The sequence below is a fragment of the Myxocyprinus asiaticus genome, chromosome 35 (genome assembly GCF_019703515.2).
Source record: "Myxocyprinus asiaticus isolate MX2 ecotype Aquarium Trade chromosome 35, UBuf_Myxa_2, whole genome shotgun sequence".
NCBI classification, from domain to species: domain Eukaryota; kingdom Metazoa; phylum Chordata; class Actinopteri; order Cypriniformes; family Catostomidae; genus Myxocyprinus; species Myxocyprinus asiaticus.
The window spans coordinates 23,202,714-23,216,878 of record NC_059378.1 but is presented as its reverse complement, the minus strand read 5'-3'; the positions used below and the strand labels follow the sequence as shown (position 1 = coordinate 23,216,878).

The 14,165-nt window shown below is 40.6% G+C and overlaps 1 protein-coding gene across 1 annotated transcript; it reads left to right on the top strand.

Annotated features, from left to right (window-relative positions):
* The first annotated feature begins 7,148 nt into the window (after positions 1-7,148).
* babam1 (BRISC and BRCA1 A complex member 1) lies at positions 7,149-12,104 on the top strand. The gene is made up of 9 exons (XM_051673400.1): positions 7,149-7,271; positions 7,687-8,091; positions 8,608-8,666; positions 8,751-8,871; positions 8,962-9,040; positions 9,182-9,206; positions 9,311-9,440; positions 11,005-11,091; positions 11,173-12,104. The coding sequence occupies exons 2-9, from the start codon at positions 7,693-7,695 to the stop codon at positions 11,371-11,373; spliced, it is 1,101 nt and encodes a 366-aa protein (XP_051529360.1). The 5' UTR covers positions 7,149-7,271; positions 7,687-7,692; the 3' UTR covers positions 11,374-12,104.
* The last annotated feature ends 2,061 nt before the right edge of the window (positions 12,105-14,165 follow it).

The window sequence follows — 14,165 nt, the reverse complement described above, 5'->3', positions numbered from 1 at the left end:
ATGATGATGATAGTGAAAATGAAATAAAAATGATTTTTATTGTTTTAGATATAAATATAGGAATGGAAAATATTCCTTACAAAAATTTTAAACTACTGTAAAATATGGTGTTTGCATTATTATTTAGTCCTTTTTGTTGAGATGTTTTAAGTTGAAGAAGTTTACTGCCTGCCTGTGAATCATTTCTACCACCGTCATTACATAACTACCAATTTCTGGATAAAAGCTACCGACAGATAAGGGTTAATTACTTTTTTATTAACGTTTAATGCTTTGACAAAAGAAAAAATAGCACACAAACTGAACAAAATTTTAATGTTTTGTAATTCTGTAAAATTCCAAAATTGTTAAGGGTCTAGATACGTTTGCCAGACTATACCTTTTGTTTTGTTTGTTTTTTGAGGTTTGCTAATTTGATTCTGGGGTTGAGGGCAGAGCCGAGGAAGACTCAGAGGGTGGAGCCGAGGGATGCTTGATGAAGGCAGGCAGAGCCAGGGGAGGTTCGACAGGCGGAGCCATGGGAGGCGGAGCCAGGAGATGCCCGAGGGGTGGAGCCATGGTAGGCGGAGCCATGAACGGCTCGAGGGGCGGAGCCATGGAAGGCGGAGCCACGGGAGGTTCAAGGAGCGGAGCCAGGGAAGGCGGAGTCCTAGGAGCCGTGGAAGGCTTGGAGCAGGGAGCCGTGGAAGGCTTGGAGCAGGGAGCCCTGGAAGGCACGAGGAGCAGAACCATGGAAGGCGGAGCCATGGAAGGTGGATCCATGGAAGGCTCGAGGGGCGAAGCCGTGGAAGACACTGAGGGCGGAGTCGTCATGGTCAGGAATGCCGGCAGCGACTAGGGAACGACCACCGTGGTCGTCAGCATTGGCAGTGACAAGGGAATGACCTCTGTGGTCGTGAATGCTGGCACTGACTGGGGAACGACTTCTGTGGTCGTGAGCACTGGCAGTGACAAGGGAACGACCTCCGTGTTCGTGAGCACTGGCACTGACTGGGGAACGACCTTCCTGGTCGTGAACACTGGCACTTCGGATGAGACCGAATGCATAATAATAAAACAAAATCTTGGGTAGGCCTAGCCCACCTTTGGGCTTCGCTATGCTATCAGATTGCTTGAAATAAGAGAAGGGGACATCTACAGGGAGAGACTGTAGCAGGTAGTTGAATTTTGGAATACAATTCATTTGAATAACATTAACCTTCCCAATCATAGATAAATGTAATAAAGCCCACCTGCCCACATTGCTCGAAATCCTTTTTATTAAAGGATTAAAATGAACTCTGAAAAGCTGTTACCGGGCAGTACAGTGTCAGAGCCAAAGCTTCAGATTTAGACCAATTAACTCTGTATCCCGAGAACTTAGAAAAGGAATTAATAATTCTGTGGCGGCAAAGCATAGATCTAGTAGGGTCGGAGACTAATAATAAAATATCATCTGCGTAAAGCAAAAGCTTATGTGCCACACCTCCCGCCACCACCCCTGGAAAATCATCCTCCTTTCTTATCGTGGCTGCTAATGGTTTCAGGGCAAGACAGAACAATAATGGGGAAAGAGGGCAACCCTGCCAGGTGCTCCTATCCAGAGTAAAATAATCTGAAATTAATCCATTCGTTTGTACCGCCGTTACCGGGTGTCTATAAAGTAACTTAATCCAACCAATAAAAGTACTCCCGAACTGGTACATTTCCAAAATCTTAAAAAGATAATCCCACTCTACCATATCAAACGCCTTTTCAGCGTCAAATGAGATGGCAGCGACCGGAGTCTTATCATTCGCCACTGACCACATGATATTGATGAAACGCCTAATGTTATTAGAAGAGCTACGGCCCCGAATAAACACCACCAAGGCCTTCATTAACTCACCAAGCTCCTCCTATCACAGAATCAAGAGAATTTCTTTGCTCAGCTGTCAGTTTAGGAAGTTCTAATGGTTCCACAAAGTTTCTAATATCCTCATCAGTAGACAAAGATGTGTAACTATAGAGATCAAGATAGAATTCTTTAAAAGCATTATTAATATAAATGGCTGAGGTAAATATTTCAGAGGGAATGGTAGAAAAAGACTCTCTCTGTTTTATATATCTAGCCAGAAGTTTTCCTGCCTTGTCCCCAGACTCAAAGTATTGACTGCCTTGCCCTGAATAGCCAAAACTCCACCTTCCGCAAAATAGTATTATATCTGTATTTCAATTGGGTCAATTCTCTGAGGCCATCAGACGACATTCGGCGCTTCAGTTCTGCCTCGGCACTTTTAATATTAATTTAATATAATATATATATATATATATATATATATATATATATATATATATATATATATATATATATATATATTCATAATATATTCATTATATATTAATATTATTTATTTATTTATTTTTTGGAGAAAAAAAGAATCCCTTGAAAATATATTTCAGTAGTGAATATATTGCCGCTTAACCTTAATCTTCTGTTGGGGTCTTTTTTGACCCCTTTTGAAATTTGCTTCTTTCAAAAACATGGTTCCCTTCATCTCAGTGGGATGAGGTTTGGTGACTTTTCCTACATTTACTATCTATGCACACACACAAAACTGGGCTGGAATCTGTTGGTGTAGTGGTGTGAAAAAAAAGTAACACTAACAGTGTTCGGGGTCAGATTCGACCCCCTATTGGAAATGAATGGGTGAGATGATAAAACCATGAATTTTTTTTTTTCATTTGTCAAATAAAGTCAATAAATCATCCACAATGCAGAACACACACACAGAAATGAAGGGGTGATACTGTAACAAATCCACAATGCGGAACTCACATGCTCACACACACACACACACACAAACACACACACACACACACACATAACAGATAGCATTTTTTATAGAATTTGTCAAATAAAATCAGCCACAAATGCAAAACACACACAGAAATGAAGGGTTGGGACCATAACACATCCACAATGAAGAACACACACACACGCAAACACACACAGAAAAGCATGAGACCAATACACTTCCACAATGAAGAACACACAGAGAGAGAGAGAGAGAGAGAGAGAGAGAGAGAGAGATGAAAGGGTGAGACATTACACATTCAAAATGAAGAACACACACAGAGAAATGAAAGTGTGAGACATTACACATTGTAGAGGGTTCGGGTAGGAAGGACACGGGAGCCGGTTTCACAGTCCACGTGAGTTAACTTTTAATGCAGTTGTTTTTTAGCTTCACAACAAAGTATTGGCTTTTCAGCATCACAACAAAGTATTGGCTTTTCAGTGTCACAACAAAGTATTATATAGAATACGCATTGCGTCTCTGGTCTCTCTCCCTCCATCTATCACTCCATTGGCCTTTTAAAGCCCATCTCCGTCATCACTGAAATGAGACACAGGTGTTTAATGCTAACAATCGACTTTGAAATTCACCTCCGGCCCGAGCTCCACCCTCTCCGGCACTACCGTCGCCATGGACACGGGGACCGCCTCTCTCCATAATTTAAGGAGGTTGAGGTGGTAAATTTGACGTGCTCCAACTCTATCTGTTCGTTTAACCTCATAATCGAGGTCCCCGAATCGCCGTATAAACTCAAAGGGTCCTTGCCACTTGGCGAGTAATTTTGAGCTCAGTGTGGTGAGTAATACAAGTACTTTGTCTCCCGGTGCAAATTCCTGTACCTGGGCACCCCTATTATAGAGACGGCTTTGTGTCTCTTGAGCTTGGAGCAAATTTTGTTGTGACAAATGACCCAGAGTGTGTAGCTTTGCTCGAAGATCAAGGACATATTAAATTTCATTTTTGCTTTGGGAAGGTCCTTCCTCCCACGCCTCCCATATGACGTCAAGCACCCCGTGGGGCCGGTGTCCATACAGGAGCTCGAAGGGGGAAAACCCCGTGGAGGCTTGCGGAACCTCCCTGACTGCACATAATAGGGGTTCCAGCCATTTGTCCCAATTTCTAGCATATTCGTGCACGAAATTGCGAATTATGTTTTTCAGGGTTCGATTAAATCGTTCCACCAGCCCGTCAGTTTGAGGGTGATAAACACTGGTGCGAATCTATTTAATCCCCAGCAATTCATAAAGTTCACGTAGTGTATGTGACATAAACGTTGTGACTTGGTCGGTGAGGATTTCTTTCGGAATCCCCACCCGGGAGATAATTTTGAAGAATGCCTCCGCAACACTGCGTGCTGAGATGTTGCGAAGAGGCACTGCTTCCGGATATCATGTTGCATAATCCACCATGACTAATACAAACTTATATCCACATGCTGACCATTCTAATGGCTCGATGAGGTCCATACCAATTCTTCAAAGGGGGCCTCGATCAACGGTAATGGGTGCAATGGCGCTCTTGGGGTGGCTGGTGGATTCACCAACTGACATTCTGCGCACACATCCCTGCGAATGCCAGGCCAATAAAAGCGGGCCATTAACTGGTGTAGTGTCCTCTCTTGTACTAAGTGACCCACCATAGGATTATTGTGAGCCGCCCTGAAAAGTGTTTCCCGACAGCTCCTCGGGACTAATAACTGGGTTGTATTTTTGTGGGTCTGAGTGTCCTGCGTCACTCGGTACAACCGGTCCCTAATAATTGAAAAATATAAGTATGTGAGGGCGACATCAGGCTGGAGCTGCTGGCCATCGATTACTCTCACTTGGTCAAAGGCGTGCCTAAGGGTTTCATCACGTGACTGCTCTAGAGGGAAATCCCCCTCCGGGAACTCACTAAGGGCGGGAATGCCGGAGGATTCCTCAGCCAGCACCCATCTTCGGCAGGCATCACGGAGCTGCTGGGCAAACGCGAATGGGCAGCCAACATCACTCAAGGTAAGGGAGCGGCATTGCTGACGGTGTTGCTCAGGGCTACGGCCAACCCATTGTAGGACAACAATCTTCAGCTTGACGTAGTCCAGGCGGTCCTCAGCTGGAAGTTGCTGCGCCGCGAGCTGGGCCTCCCCGGAAAGCAGCGGCAGCAGGTGGAGGGTCCATTTGGTTCGCAGCCAGCCAGAGGTGGTGGCTGACTGCTCAAAAAGGCTCACAAACACCTCCGGATCGTCCTGGGGACCCATCTTGGTGAGCAGGAGGTGCAGCTTCATCGCTGCTTCTGGGGTCGTGGCGGAGGATCCGTCTGGAGCTAGCCAGCTCCGTAAGGTCTGCTGATCCTCGGCCTGGGCTTGGAGGAGCTCCTGGAAGCGGCGTTCCTGCTCAAAGAGAGCTTGCTGGTGAGGCTCTTGGATACTGGCCAGGGCACGGATGACTTCGTCCAGCAGTGAGGTGTCCATAGCGGCCTGTCTTCTTCCTTAATTCCCGGTTTTCGGCACCACTGTAGAGGGTTCAAGTAGGAAGGACACAGGAGCCAATTTCACAGTTCACGTGAGTTAACTTTTAATGCAATTGTTTTTCAGCTTCACAACAAAGTATTGGCTTTTCAGCATCACAACAAAGTATCAGCTTTTCAGCGTCACAACAAAGTATTATACAGAATACACATTGCGTCTCTGGTCTCTCTCCCTCCATCTGTCACTCCGGCGGCCTTTTAAAGCCCGTCTCCGTCGTCACTGAAATGGGACACAGGTGTTTAATACTAACTATCACTTGGTGATGGCCCTTACCGCTTTCTCTCTCCCCAGTGACAGACACACGACCACGTCCCGCTCCACACACATCCACAATGAAGAACATACACACACATACATAAACACACACACACACAGAAATGAAAGGGTGAAACATTACACATCCACAATGAAAAACATACACACACACACACACACACACACAAGGGTGAGACATTACACATCCACATGATGGAACTGTATTCCACTACAGTTACAATTTAAATCATTGGTAATTAGAATACAGTTGCATTCAAAAAGAATTTTGATTACTGAAGAGATTACTTTATTTAATACTTAGTCCTTTCAGATGGAAAACATTTATACATATAAATGATGTGATCCAAAGTGCATTTGAACAGCGGTGAAACAATTTCTTATGTTTTCTTATGATGTGTTACATTAATACGAGCAGCCAGAGAAGTAAGTTTGAAGTAAATTTGGAGCAGAAGAAATAGAAATAAACCTTGTGTAAATTGTTAGCTTTACGCTAAGCTAAAATGCTATTTCTAGCCATTTTACATGCACGTTACCAGGCATGATCATATTTTTTTATCAAGAAAATTCATGTTGGATCATAATTTCTTTTTTTCTAGTAAGACCTTTGATATTAGGGCAAAAATCATATTCTTGATAATAATTTTTGTATTGTTTTCTTGTAAAAATATTAGAAAATCCTTAAAAAAAAGATCAATTTGATTTATCTTGTTTTAGAAACAACACTGCATATGATATTTAGGTTTTTCAGAGAATGTATTTTTAACATGTGTATTTTGTCTTACTGTACTGGCAGAGTTTTTATAGTCAAAACAAGTGAAAAAACTCTACCAGTGCTGAAGAAGTAACCCAAAATATTTAGAATACGTTACTGACCTTGAGTAATCTAATGAAATATGTTACAAATTACATTTACAGCATGTATTCTGTAATCTGTAGTGGAATACATTTCAAAAGTAACCTTCCCAACCCTGTCCACAATGAAGAACATGCACACAGACACACGCTTTGACAAAAATGAAGATTTTTTTAATGTCTAAACACACACACACACACACACACACACACACACACACATATATATATATCATCTGAAAACAAAAATCAATTTGCTGAAATCAGACAAATGAGTTGACAAATGAGTTGACCTCTGCAGCCATCTGCTGGTTATATGTTGTAATTTAATGTCTTAAGTTTTTTTTTTTTTCACCAACAGCTGGCAGATGCCCCAGTGCATGACAATATATCCCTGAATAAAATTGTGACGTAGTTAAAGTGTAAAGTTGAATTTACATAAAATGTTCTTATAAAAAAAAAAAAAAAAAAAAAAAACATTTAAGTTAGTGATATGACATTTGTTTAAAAAAAAATCATATTACAATCAAATTACACTCTTAGTGTGTGGGGGTCAAAATTGACCCCTAACACATAGCATGTACTGTAAACCCTTGAATAGAATACAAGGGTTAATAAAACAGGTAATTTAATTTCCACTGTAGTCGCAGAGTCAGTCCGCTAGAGGCGCTGATGATCACAAACCCTCATGAGCACTCGGTTTTGATTGTCACAGAAGCAGAATCAAATGAGGAAGTGCTGGAAAATAATATCGTCGAATCAGTGAATTAGATCCGAGTTTTTCTAATAAACTCATATTTGCATCTGTTGAATGTTTGGTAAGTTATTGTTTTTTCTATTTCACCTGTATTATTTATCTGAATAGGTATTTTATATGTATTAAAGCTGCACTCCTGAGAAATCACGATTGTTGATGTTTTCAGTTATGTACCCGAATGCTCTAAAAAAAATTAGAGGATTTAATGATAAATCTGTTTATTTGTTTGTATTTGAATGCTAAAACATTATCTTCATGGATATTTATGAATATATCTTATGCTGAAACTGCAAGAATTTTTGCTGCAATTCAGTCGAATATTGTAGAGTTCTCAAATGTTACATGGAAAATGTATGTACAGTCTGCTCCTTATATGCATATACATGGTTTGTTGTGTTTGTATGTTCTTTGTTCAACTGTTTGCTTGTATTATGAGCTTTTCAGATTTGTCACATTCTGGTGTGTGATGTTGTCAGGTTGCCATGGAGACCCCTGAGCCCAGTCAGGCAGATGGTGAGGAGCGGATGATGGATCTACGGCCCAGAACCCGGTCCAACCCAGAGGGTGCAGAAGACCGGCGCAGCAGCAACGGCAGCCTCAACAACAGCCTTGCATCCCCCCCGCAGCCGGCCGTGGGCAGTCGTGTAGAGGGGGAGGGAGAGGCGGCCAGCTCTGATAGCCCCCCGACTTCTGCCACCGCAATCACGACCACTGCACCTGCCCTCATCTCTGCGGCAGGAAACGCCACGACCAGCATGCCTGCGATGGCATCTACAACGAAGGAAAGACCTAAACCATATCAGCCATCCCTGCCCACCCAGATACCCCCATCTGCAGAGTTACACCTGCGGGCACCACGTGTCAACTGCCCAGAGAAAGTGGTATGTTAGTCAGTAAACACAGCTGCACAATACTTCCATCTGAGATTTGGTCTCATAGATAAGGGAATTTATGCTTATTAAAGGGTTAGTTCATCAAAAAAATGAAAATTATGCCATTATTTCTAACCTGTCATTCCAAACCTATATAAAGGAGATGTTTAGCAGAATGTTCATACAGCTCCTTTCCATAAAATGAAAGCATATAGTGACCATGGGATTTCAAGCTCCAAAAAGGCACCAAAAACTAGTGCATATGCCTCTTGTTGTCTATTTCAAGTTGTCTGAAGCCATACGAGGTGGAACAGAGAGAAACTTTAGTTGGTATTCACTGAAAATTTTCCCTACTGCCGTAGCTCTCATAAGGGTAAAATTATATGGTTTAGGAATGGCATGACAGTGAGTAAATTTAGTATTCTTATAATTTTTGTGTGAACTGTTTATATAAATGAGAGGTTTCGGTTTGATTTTACATTTTAATGTCATTCTAGTTTACCTTACAATATCTCATTTAAACAGATCATATGTTTAGACCTTTCAGAAGAGATGTCTCTACAAAAACTGGAGTCCTTCAATGGGTAAATTTGCATGTTTTAAGTTTCTTTCTGTAGTAGACAAATTGATGTTTGTATTAATGTGTTGTAAATCATTTCCATTTGCAGATCCAAGACAAATGCGTTAAATATTTCACAGAAAATGATTGAGATGTTTGTGAGAACCAAGCACAAGATAGACAAGAGGCATGAGTTTGCTCTGGTGGTGATTAATGACGACGCCATGTGGGTGAGTGGACAAAACAGCAGGATGGAACTGTTTTATTTCACTCTGACACTTTGCATTTCATCAATTTTACACTGAATCTTTTTCACACAGCTATCAGGATTCACCTCTGATCCACGAGAGCTTTGCAGCTTTCTGTATGACCTTGAGACCAATGTCTGCGAGTCCTTCAGTATCCTCCTTATCTATTTAGAGTATTATATTTATCTCTTCTTTTTTTTCTTTTATTTTTTTTATTATAAATGATCGTTTTGGACTGGGAACAAAGAATTTGTCATGATCACTCTGTTAATTTCTTAACTGTTAACTATAGATCTGGAGGATCTCCTCAATGTAATGTGAGTAACTTTTCTAACTGCTCATCTCCTAATTTGTATGCATGTGTTCTCTGTTTGATTAACACATACAGTAATCTCATCCATATAATTTCCTCCTCTTGTAGTTTGCAGAAAATTGAACTTCCACAGATGGAGAACGTTCAAACTATCCCGCCTCCCTTTGTAGTCCGAACTCTCCTTATATTCAGTCGGCATGCTGGCATGCTTCAGTTCAACCCCTCTGATGCCATCAAAGTAAGTTGCTTTGACCCAGCCTAGTGTACACTACACGACTTGCAATCGGCACCCTGCAACTTACAATCTTGTTTTCAGTCATTCTGGTGTGCACATTTCAGGACTGTAGTGTATCAACTGCATGACCATTCATCCCTGACTGAGGCCATGTGTACACTGGTATTAAGATTAATGTAATAGATAAAGTATGGGCAAGGAGGAGGCGGGAACCGGCTGAACAGTAAACATAAAGTTTAATAAGAAACTCAGCATAAAACAAACATAAACAAATACAGACACACATGCAACGCGGCCGTGTGCATCTCTCTCTCTCTCCCATGAACTGGCGCCTCCGGCTTCCCTTTATCTCGCTTTCCCACTGATCAGCTGATCCAGCGCTGGCCGTGCATCATCACGGCCCGGCTACGCCCTCCTCCTCATCACAATTAGTTTTGGGTGATCCGATTACAAATGTACAAGCGAGACATCACCATTACACCTGGTCATCTCTTTTAACCACATATCTGATTTCATGAGGACATCAATCATTATGTCTGTGTTTTACTGAATTATATTAAAGAACTAAAAATGAAAGACGGGAAAGAAAGCGCTAAAAACCAATGCACAGTTTCTCTTAATCTTTCGCAAACATGAGATTTAGAGCAGAATTGAGTTTTTTTTAGTGTGGTACCTGTAACTGAGCTTCTAATGCACATGCTGTTCATATCTGTGTCCCTGTTGTGCATGTTCATGCTTTCACTTTTTTACATTTTCAATCTTATGCTTATTTCAGCTGCTTTTAGCATTGTCCCATTTGAAACGGATTGCCCAAAATGCATCTTAAAATTATGATAACGAAATTCATTCGCAAACTCGTGCAGTTTATTCTTGATAACATGTCAACAAACATGAAAGAACGGCTCTCGCCCAGCTTTCATCATATTTGCAAAAGTGAAAAAAGAAAAACAGCTGAAAATATTAAAGTAAGGAGATGATGTTTTATTTTTTGATGTTTTTTGATGTTTTATCCGGCTTCTCAATTAATTTCTCTCCTCTTGCGCTCTCTATTTCATTGACTCATTGTCAGTCTCTTGCTCGTCGGGACAGTTCGCACACCTGACGACAAGACGTCAAGATGTCAAGCTGATTTGAAATCTGTCGGAGCATCTGGGACTAGTCTCGGTATGTCGCAGGAGTGCACACAATAACCGACCATTCGTCGTGAGATCTGGGACTTCTCGTCGCAGACCAGTCAGCGACTCAAAACATCAAAGGAGACGAGCTGGAGTCGTGTAGTGTACACAGTTATACAGACTTACAGTTGTGTGGGACCTGGTCTGAGAGGCTGTTAAACGGAATCTGTTATTAAAGATAATGTGTTATACGACTAACTGTGTGTTCTAAATGAGAAGCGTAAATGTAGTTAAATCAATGTGTTTTAAACGAAAGCATATTAGTGTGTACGTGGTCAGAGAGAGATGGATTGATTGATAGATGGATGGATTGACATACATATACTATTAATGTATTTTGAGAAACTTTGTGAAAAATAGCATTTTCTTCATGTTGTTCTCTTCCTCTCCAGAAAATGCTGCAGTCTCCCTATTTTTTCTTTGATGTTGTTTATCTTCATAACGGAACTGAAGAGCAGACAGAGGACACTAGCTGGAAGGTTTTGAACTTCCCATTATTCCCTGATTATTTATTAGTATTTTTATTTAATCTACTAAAAACTTTGTGTCTGTATTTTTAGGACGTGTATGCCTCCTTCAGTGAGTTGGACTCTAAGGGGATGTGCTATCGTTTTGAGGTGTCACTGTGTGGTCCTGCTATTGAGCTGCACAACTGCATGGCCAAACTGCTCTGCCACCCGCTGCAGAGACCCTTCCAGAGCCATGCCTCATACAGCTTGCTGGAAGATGACGACCCGCAAGAGACTGAGGCCACAGTGTAATGCCATTGATGATTTCACTCAATGGACTGCTTAAATATTACTCAAATCTCCTTGAGTAACAATCAGAGACTGAGGAACTGAAGGAGTGACCTATGAATTACTGCATATATGTGTCTTTGTGCACAATTTCCATGCTGGCAATGTCTCGTTTATTACTTTTGAAGTTATCTGGGAAAGCAGTCATAACCACAGTAGCTTAAGACTACTGTGGAACTGTTAACTACTGCTGGTTTGATCAAGTTCTGTTGCTCTTAGCACGAGAGAGCTAACCAGGGTTAGTTTTGTGAATGTCATCTTTAAAAATTCTGGTTTCTGAAAACTTGTGTTACTGTATATGTCAGTTTATAGACAGGTACAGATTGTCTGAAGGGAAGTCATACATCATACTCCTCTTTTTTTTTTAAAGATGAGCTCATGCGAATGGTCACTAGAGCTATATTGATTGGATCTTTAACCTGATGTGCTAATGGTTTGGTGATGGTTTATATCGATCGATAGCATCTCATATATAAATATACAATATCTTATATAATTAAATAAATGTAAATGCTCTTTGTGATTTATTCTGTGACTCATTCTACATGGGCATGAGAAGTGTTTTAAATACAATAACAATGTGCTGTTTGCAGAGATTAACCAGCATGACTGGGGGCCACTGTTGTCTTTAAATGCATATGGCGTTAAAGGTACACGTGGTCATTTTTTCCTCATTAAAAAGTTTTACTCCTTAAGCCTGAATTGTCATTTTTAAACGTATGTATAAAACTATGAGCACTCGCATGAGATAAAGACTCCTGTCAAATCAGTTACCTTATAAAAGCTGTTTTATTCTACATAGAGAGGGTCCCTTCATGGTGGCAGCCATGTTAAGATCACATGACCAGCCAAATAGTATTCGCTGCTTCTCAGTAACCGCCATATTATTGGACAATTTCACTCATGGATTTAATGAATCATGGCTGAAGGTGAGTAGTGAATTTCTACAGGTACAATGCCATCTTTCATTTTAATTGTTTACATTTGAATGATGCTGTATTTCAGTGTAAGTCCAAGAGTCAGAAAAAGTTTTTATATTTTAATGACAGATTAGTAAAACAAATATGTTTTCATTAGAATAATAACGCACATAACACACGCAATATCAGAGATACTGTAAATTTAGAAAGTAAATAGCCAGATTCAGTTTGGTTCATGTTGACTTTAAAATATGCCAGCTGTAAAGGCTATTCAGTGGAATATCCACTAAAAATTAGATGTTTCGTCATTTTAAATATGCACATTCAAAAAGAATCTTCGCTGAATGTTTTGAACTCAGTGTATTTTTGTATCGAGGCATTATTATGTGTTTATTGGCCTCCACAAGGGGTCGCAAGAGTACACAGGAAAAATAAAGTCACTACTCTCCAAAAAACATCTCTTTAATTTTTTATTAAATTACCTTTTAGGCTTATTAACCGAAAATGTTTGTGACTTATTTTTATTTTATTTTTTCCATAATGTGAATGCTCCTTTTCATTTTTTAGAATGTAAATATCCGTTCAACACACGAACTCTTCTAACCTGTGATACATTTTCCGGCTGTTTAGCAGCACTAAAGTTCACAAATAATAGTCGGAAGAGTGCATTTAGGTCACGTTTGCTGTGTTTTGTCTCCTTTATTGTTTTAATAATCATTAACCTCTTTTCACTGTGCACACTTCTTAATTCTGAGAAGTATTTTGTTCCAAGCTGTAAACAAAGTTGGAGGAAACCCTTAAACAAAGTGCAAATTCTCAGAAAAAGTCTTTAGACTTCGCCAACAAATGCCAACATTAAATGTACATACAATTAGCATTACAACAGAACCATAATTTACTCAATGACTTTTTTCCTTTAATGCCATTGTTCATTTAAAACATTTAAATTCTGTCATCATTTACTCACCCTTATGTTATACCACACTCATATGACTTTCTTTAGCAGAATGGCTTGGGGACGTCTTTTCCATACAATGAAAGAGAATGGGTATCAGGGGCTGTCGAGCCCCAAAAATGATGAAAGAGCACCATAAAAGTGGTCTATTTGACTCATGTGCTATATTTCCAGTCATATGGAAAGGTGCCGTAAGTGATTTTTTTCATGGAAAGGTGCACAAAAGATGTTCTTACTCCCTAAAAGATATTACTGAAATAAGTGTCGTGAGATATCTCACCTGTCTCTGTGACAGCTCTAGACTACACCGATCAGCCACAACATTAAAACCACCTGACTAATATTGTGTAGGTCCCCCTCGTGCCACCAAAACAGCGCCAACTCGTATCTCAGAATAGCATTCTGAGATGCTGTACTTCTCACCACAATTGTACAGAGCTGTTATCTGAGTTACCGTAGACTTTGTCAGTTTGAACCAGTCTGGCCATTCTCTGTTGACCTCTCTCATCAACAAGGCATTTCTGTCCACAGAACTGCCGCTCACTGGATGTTTTTTGTTTTTGGCACCATTCTGAGTAAATTCTAGAGACTTTTGTGTGTGAAAATCCCAGGAGATCAGCAGTTACAGAAATACTCAAACCACCCCATCTGGTACCAACAATCATCCATGCGATTATCTAATCAGCCAATCGTGTGGAAAGGACCATAGCTAGTGGGGTGAAAAGTGGTAACAATTCTAGGGGCCCACAGGTCCAGGGGGGCCCCACGTCAAATTCTAAACTGTATTTTCTAATAGGAAAGTGGCCCAGAGCAATAAACATTTAGGAGTCCCTGAATACCTTGCTACAGCCCTGCGTGTGGCAGCAGTGCAGTGCATAAAA

Coding starts and splice junctions, on each gene's coding strand:
- babam1 (XM_051673400.1), top strand. CDS start 7,693: ATGGAGACCCCTGAGCCCAGTCAGGCAGATGGTGAGGAGCGGATGATG. Junction 8,092..8,607: donor TCAACTGCCCAGAGAAAGTG/GTATGTTAGTCA, acceptor TCATTTAAACAG/ATCATATGTTTAGACCTTTC. Junction 8,667..8,750: donor AAACTGGAGTCCTTCAATGG/GTAAATTTGCAT, acceptor TTCCATTTGCAG/ATCCAAGACAAATGCGTTAA.